Genomic DNA, 8,093 nt, shown 5'->3' on the forward strand with positions numbered 1-8,093 from the left:
GTAATGCAAAGCTGAATTTTCAGTATTACTCCAGTCTTCAGTGTCACATGGTCATTCAAAAAGCATTATAATATGCTGATGCGCTGCTCAAGAAATAGTTCTTATTAATATCAATGTTGAAAGCAGTTGTGCTGCTTTTTGTAGGCTTTTTAAAAGTTATTTTCTTCTCATTCATATTAATAATGATATGATTGTGAATTAGAGCGTTTGTTTAATTAGTAAATGTTAGTGTCATGAGGGGACAGTGATGAATTACAGTAACCAAAAACTTTATATTTTTTAAATCTGTCATACAGAAACTTTTTTGAACTGTAAATTTGACTTACTGTATGTTAAAAATAACAAAGATATTATCTTCCATTCATTCAGTAGTGCATCAGAGGGTTAACTTTCTCTCTCCATATAATCTATTTGCAGTTACTTATTATGAATGATTCGTTTTTAATGAGCTCATTTGATTGATACCCATTTCTAAAAATAGCTGCATTTAATTAATAATATTGCTTGCGATCTTTTGCCCATCATTTTATTGAATAGGCTATACATACTGTATCAGTTTTTAACAGTCAGTGACGGTAATTGCCAATTTTCCTTCCTAAGAAATCAAAGCAAACCCTTTGCATGCATCATCTCTCAACTTTAAATGCAGAATAGTGATTTATTGATTGATTGCGTCGGAGGCAGGCACACCTCGGATATGAAGCAGTTTTCGGTTAAGATACCAGCGACTGAATCGTGATGCCATAGCGTTTTGAGTCACAAAGGCTTACTTTCATGTATTAGCCAATGAAGTGTTTGCAAATTATTATAAAATCCCCAGCAAAAACACACAGGCTAGACACACAAGAACGCGTTATCTGCTTTTTACAAACCAGATGTATTTTCTTTGTGTGTGTGTGTGTGTGTGATATCAGATACACGCTTGTCCATAAATGTAATATATGCATTGAGTTTCAATCAATCCACACTTGTTTTAATAGTCAGAGATTGGATGCGTCGATCCTCTGCCAGCATAAAAAAAGAAAAAAGAAAATCAAACAATACAGGCTGATGGAAAAGGGAATGCCCAGTGTTCCTGTTGAAATGCACTTATCTTTCAAATCGCATGTCTTAAGGGCTGTGACGTAGAGTATGTGCGCATAGTTCCTATAGTCTTGACGCAGTGTTTGTTGTGACAGTAATAGAAGAAGCTCAGCACACCGGCTGCACTGTTGCATGCACGTCGAGTAGTTAATTATTTTACCGCATTCAACTGCAGTTCCTCCTCCACACACACACGCATACACACACACATACACTCTCACACAGCGAAGAAAAAGAAACAACCTTCACGCGAACAACACCTGTGCTTTGTGGAATACTTGCGCTTTTCTTTTTCTTTTTCTATCTAAAACAGGAATATCGTCTGTAAGGACTCTGGAAATGCCGCGTGCTTTAAAGCCATTTGGATGGGGGAAACGGAGTGGCTCTACGAAAGCTGTCGGCGTTGTTAGAGAGGAGAAAACCATCCTGGAATGAAACCAATCTAAAGCCTTCGACGGCGATTTCTGTGGACATTTCCAACAGTTGCCCTGTATGTGGACTGTTTTTTCCCCCCCGCGCGAGCGAGCGAGCGAGCAAGCATTCCCTCATCCGATGGATTTTTGCCTTTGCAGCTCAGCAGAGGGTGTTAGATCTGCCAGTGAACACCGGGCTGAAAAGTCCAGAATCTCTCAGCAACCGTCTTTGTGATAAATAAGCGTTGAACGAAGCTGCCGGAATCCGAGGAAGGATGCTAACGATGTAAGAATCTCGGATTAATCTTATGGCGATGCATTGAGATGTGCTCGGTGTGATTTCAGCACCACGGGAGAAAGAACAGCTCCCGCGCCGTGGATATGTGAGATATGCACAAGGTCAGTGATTTGCGAGCCCGAAAAGCCAAATAATTGAGTTGAACGTGTCATTCTGTAGGCTTTAATATTGTTTTAAAGAGCATGCGATGTGGAGGTGATACAAAAGAAGCTTCTTGCTGTCGATTTTTTCCCAATCTGGACATAGCGAGCTGAGCATGGATATAATCACAGAGTGTCCCCTGCTTTTTTAGACTGGAGATATATCTCATTTCTCGCCCTCTTGCTGATTGTATTCATGTCTTGATGTCGGGGATGATTGTGTCGTATTGAAAATGCTGCTTTGGATTGTGTTGCTGAAGGCGGCTCTTTGTGTAGCTATCGGGAATGTTACAAGGGACGTCTGTAAGGAGCAGATCTGCTCCTGCAATGCAATAGAAGGTGATTTGCACATTGACTGTGAGAAAAAGAGCCTCACAAACCTGCACCATTTGACAGGTCCGAGCTCCCAGTTTTACCACCTCCTGCTTCACGGGAATTCTTTATCCAGACTGTTCCCTAACGAGTTTGCTAACTTTTACAATGCCGTGAGCTTGCATTTGGAGAACAATGGCTTGCACGACATCGTGCCGGGCGCTTTCCTGGGACTGCAGCTTGTGAAACGGCTGCACATCAATAACAACAAGATCAGGTCTTTCAAAAAGAGTACGTTTCTCGGTTTAGACGACCTGGAGTACCTCCAAGCCGACTTCAACCTTCTGAGGGACATCGACCCGTCTGTGTTCAGGGACTTGAGTAAGCTCGAAGTTTTAATCTTAAACGACAACCTTATTAGCGCTCTTCCCATCAACGTGTTTCAGAACGTTCCCATCACGCACCTCGATCTGAGAGGGAACCGAATAAAAACGTTGCCTTACGAAGGGATTCTAGAGCAGATACCTGGCATTGTGGAGGTTTTACTGGAGGACAACCCATGGGATTGCAACTGCGACCTGGTTTCCCTAAAGGAATGGCTGGAGAACATCCCGCAGAATGCTCTCATCGGAAGGGTTATTTGTGAGGCGCCTACTCGGCTCCAAGGGAATGACCTGAACGAAACGGCCGAGATGGAGCTGTGCCCTTCAAAGAGTGGAATGGATTCCAGCCTGGTGGCGCCTCCCACCCAGGACGAGACCCCCAATCGCGGCCCCCATCCTACACCCTCTAAAACGAGCGGGGTGACGGAATCCCATAGCACTGGGGGAGTGCATAACAAGGGGCGTCCGAAAGCCAGGGAGAATTGGCAGTTGAAAATTAAGCCCACAGCCATGGCGACCGGTGCCATTGAAAGAGAGCTGCCGGCTAATTCGTCCTGCCCTCAGTCTTGTAGTTGTAAGCTTATAGGAACTAGACAAGGGCTTGGGGTTAACTGCGAAGGCAGGAAGATAGAAACCGTGGCTAATCTCAAACCCAAACCCGTGAGTGCGCAAGAGTTAAATCTGCGCGACAACAACATTCATACCGTCAGAAGGAACCAGCTCAGAGGCTATCATAGCTTGAATTTACTCGATTTGGGGGGTAATAACATAAAAATGATCGAAAACGGCACTTTTCATAATCTGACCGAGTTGAGGTGGCTCTACATGGACAAGAACTACTTGGATACTTTAATGGCGGAGATGTTCATCGGACTTCAGAACCTGGAGTATCTCAGTTTGGAATACAATGACATCCAGCTCATAATGCCTGGCACCTTTAGCCCGATACCCAACTTGAGGGTGCTCTTCCTCAACAACAACCTGCTCAAAGCTTTACCCGTGGATGCGTTCTTGGGGGTTTCTTTATCTAAAATAAGCTTGCATAACAATTATTTCACATATCTCCCTGTGCCAGGTGTCTTAGACCAACTCAACTCCATTATTCAGATCGATTTGCACGGGAACCCCTGGGATTGCTCGTGCAACATCGTCCCCTTCAAACAGTGGACAGACAAACTCGGGGCGGACGTCATCGTGAGCGATCTCAAATGCGAGTCCCCCGAGGAGTTCTGGAAGAGGGACTTCCGGAGAATCAGGAATGATCTAATGTGCCCTCAGCTCTACGATAAGATCTCCCCCACCCCCCTGTCCAAAAACAGCACTTTACCAGCAGACACAGGGACGCGGCCCAACTCCTACCTGGAGCCCAGCAGAGTGTCAATATCGGTGCTCGTGCCCGGTCTGCTGCTGGTTTTCGTGACGTCTGCCTTCACCGTGGTGGGAATGCTGGTCTTTATCCTGCGCAATCGAAAGAGATCGAAACGGAGAGACGGCAACTCATCTGCGTCAGAAATCAATTCTTTACAGACAGTTTGCGACTCGTCCTACTGGCACAGCGGAGCTTATCATGCAGACGCGCCACACAGAGGCTTCGACTGTGCTGCCCACTCTCTCTCCGACAAATGATGCATACCAGAGACCCGAGCGAGCAAAAGGACGTACTGCGTTTCGTATGTTGCAGTGACAATGGAAGGCAACACACAAACACTAGACCTCTGACTCACCTCTGTGGGAAAAATAGCCTATTTTTTGTTGCTTCAGTTGAGTATGGCATCCATGAAACACTGCAATGGGGCCCCCACTGTTATATATGTATAGAGCCTCTCTCTTCTCTCTCCTCCCAGCTCAGACTGCAAACACGCTCAAAAGAGGACGTGGGAACGGTGCACGAACGCATGAATGTAATGTAAATAACGGACTGTAACATATCTGCATGATTCGCATGGTCTCAACACACACTGGGAACCATTACCATAGTAACAAGGAAGCCAACGCGACCCTTCTTTCGTGTTATCAATATAAATATATATAAATATAAAACTATATATGACTATATTAAAAGTGCCATTTCTTCTATTTTTTGTCAGTTAGAATTTGTATTTGCTGTTTGATTTCTCTTTCTCAAAGGCAGACAGGTCGGAAGGTGGAAATAACGAGTTGTAAATGCATGTACTTTCCGTTTTATCAGTTGATTGTTGATTGGTTGATATGGGGATTATTTATACTTTTTTTTTTTTTTTTTTTTTTTTTGCAGATTTCTCATGTATCTGCCCAGTCATCTCCTTTATGAATGTAAAAATGTGTTTATCTTATAGTGTGCCAACTGTTGACATGTTTGGGATGCGGATAAGCATGATCGATTCAAGTCACTGACATGCTTATGCTGCGAAAATTCAATGTAGCTCCGGTGGTTCGTGATCTTGTGTGTTGATACAGTGTGATGGTAGAAGGACGACGCAAGGGGAGGGTTTTTTTCTTTTTTGGAAAGTGAGGGGGTTTCAGATTTCGATCCGTCTATAGAGTGCACATAGACTAAGATGCCTTTATTTTTATTTATTATTATTAATTATTATTATTCTTTTTAGGGGATGAAGTATTCCTTCACAAAAGCCTATTATTCACTGTAAGTATTGTGAGCTTTTGTAAAGCCATCTATTTTGTCCAAATACGAGAAAGGAATATTACGGCGTTTGCTACTTCAATATGTCTTATAAAGTGGATGAAAATGTGTAAATATATAATGAGAAGCAGAACAGAGGCATGTCTGTGCATTTGACTGATGTCATCACAGCAGCCGTAGAAGGAATAGCCGCCTCTAGATGTCGCTGTTGCCTCTCAAGCGTATGAAACCATGCTGGGAGCTGAAGTTCACTGGTATGTGTAGGCGAACCAGCATTCACATTATCAACATAACTAGGCCTAAGTGTGTCACTGTGATGGCTAATACTCAGAGAGAAGTGCGGGATCAGATGCAGTAGTGAAGAACACGAGTTGAACGCTGTTTCCAAAATGCCATTTTTACAAAACGAGATGTAGAGCGCAGTGCCATGCATCTCACTGCTAGCATTTAAATGTCACTGCTGATGTTTTTGAGGTTGAGTTTGTATCACTGTAATGATTTTACAACAAAACAACAAAAATAAAGAATGGTTAAAAAGCTTAAGTATAACCAGCCATCAATTTCCATAGTCTGAATACCATAGATCTTGTAGCTTACTTTTTTTCCCTTCATGTTAAAGCTCTTGGGCCCTAGTTGTGAGTCTTTTTTTATTTTATTTAGTTTTTAGTTTTTTTTTAAATAATACAATAAGAAACAAAAGAAATGTCCATCCAGCAGCCAAGTGTGGAAGATATTGGCTCTGGGAGATGCTTTTCTCTCTTACCTGTCAATTTGATTTTGGTTGCACAAAACAAAGTCGGTCGAATTGCAGTCCAGCAGAACGTCCCGACGGGATTCCTGTCATATTGCAATGGTTTTACTCTAATGTAGATTCAGAGCTTTCAGAGAGATGTGTGTTGTGACTCACGCTGCACATACGCACATAAGAAAAAAAAAAAAAAAACACATCCGTACTCCCCCCATTCCAACCCGGAATTGAAGGGTGACCCTTCTGATCTATTCTTTCTGTTATACCAGTTATGGCTGTCCATCAAGGCATCTCCCTCTCTATGTCATGGTAATTATTTGTCGCTCCACTGTGAAAGACTGTACCACATTCTGGCTTATCTATTATTTGGTGCATTTTCCCAAGAGTTTGTCTCAGAGTTACATTTATATGCTTTGCTACATTTGATCTGCTTCTATTTTGTTAAATAAAATGTGGTGGAGGTTGAGTGAAGTTACAGTGGTATATTTGTTTGTTTGTTTGTGAATCTAACATTTCCTCTTTTTACAAACCTCTGTTATACTACTTATTCACATTTTGGGTATGACATTCTCCGAATTATATAGTGCAATGCATGATGGCGAATATAATGATCACTGGTCGACATGGTTTATGTGAAGCGCTACTGCTTTACAAGCTTTTAAAAATGAAAGGTGCTTTATGGTGTTATCAAATTAACCTATCCTCACACAGACATTCTCCTCTCAACAGGTCAACTAAATGTAGATGGGTCATTCCTGTTATGTAGTATGTCCAAAATGAATGCTTATGGTGTAATTCATGGAATATTTCTATAAAAATGTCCACTAGACTTTCAGAAAAATGCATGTGGCTCAAACAGCAGAGAAAAGCTCTATAGCAACGACAAGGTCATGGGTTTGATTTCTAGAAAATGCATGAAATGATAATGTACATTGTAACTTGAATGCATTAATGCAATGTAAGTTGCTTTGCATAAAAGCATGCTAAAAGCATCAATAATATGTAATGTAAATTTTGTATTTTGTTACTTGAGTAATTAAAACATTAAGAAAATGAGTAGGATGTCTAAAATGATGCATAATATATATATGTAAGTATCATGGTGGCTTCAGACTAAATTTTAGAATAAAATATATAATTTAATCAAACAATGGTATGATGTTGGACAAATCAATCAACTGCTTTTCAATGAAATTGACATTCTCGAGAAAATGTGTTTTATTGGCTAAATCTTTTTTTTTTGAGAGTGATAAAAAACAGTTTTTAATAAATAGTCACATTTTGATATTAGAAGTTGCAAAAACTCATAGACATGCCAAGAATAACATCTGCACAAACAACAGTAATTAAATGGTGTGAAATTCATTGACTTAATTGAGATAAAAGAAATGAACATGACTTGCATCTTTAAAAACTGTTAATTTATTGTGTTATACGGTGTATTAAGATATATTTGATGGGGACATGAAAATGTCCTGCATAACTGGAATGACCCATGTGAGAGGAAGGTCTTTATGTGGGTGTTAAAAAAATCAGAAGCATAACTGTTGTGCGAGGTTAATATTCAAACAGGCATTTCTGAGCGTATTGCAGTGTTGTTTTGCATATTTGTTTGATGTGAAATTTAGGTCATACTCTTAAGGCAACATTTTCATCATCTCTGTTTGGAAAAAGACTCCCAGAAACAAACCTAAAAGGGAAGATGTTCAAAGTCATTTTAAAGTTATGTATGTTTTTTGACGCCCCAATGCTGGTTTTTCTGGGTTTAAACTGTGGATCACTGTTATGACGAGATTCGAATCTAAAGGGATTTTCCTGGTTAAACATGTTAAGCTTTACCACGGCCTTCTATCGTGAATGCATTTGTGCGCTCGTTTGCTTGTTTTTACGAGCCGAGTAGAAATGATTATGGTAATGCGATAGATGCTGTCAATAAAACGTAACATGTATTTAACCCAGAATATCTTCAAAACAATTAGACGGTAAAAGCTTTAAAGCTGCAACAAAAAAAGTGTCCTCTTCTTAATTATGATATCTGATCATTCCGACCGGCAGAGATCTGATTGTCAGTATGCAAATTTCCACAGCTGTATCCG

General features: G+C 40.8%; 1 protein-coding gene across 1 annotated transcript; it reads left to right on the forward strand.

The window, feature by feature from the left end:
* The first annotated feature begins 1,715 nt into the window (after positions 1-1,715).
* slitrk1 (SLIT and NTRK like family member 1) lies at positions 1,716-4,893 on the forward strand. The gene has a single exon (XM_079617103.1). The coding sequence runs from the start codon at positions 2,168-2,170 to the stop codon at positions 4,253-4,255; it is 2,088 nt and encodes a 695-aa protein (XP_079473229.1). The 5' UTR covers positions 1,716-2,167; the 3' UTR covers positions 4,256-4,893.
* The last annotated feature ends 3,200 nt before the right edge of the window (positions 4,894-8,093 follow it).

This window comes from Phoxinus phoxinus, assembly GCF_949152265.1.
Source record: "Phoxinus phoxinus genome assembly, chromosome: 6".
NCBI classification, from domain to species: domain Eukaryota; kingdom Metazoa; phylum Chordata; class Actinopteri; order Cypriniformes; family Leuciscidae; genus Phoxinus; species Phoxinus phoxinus.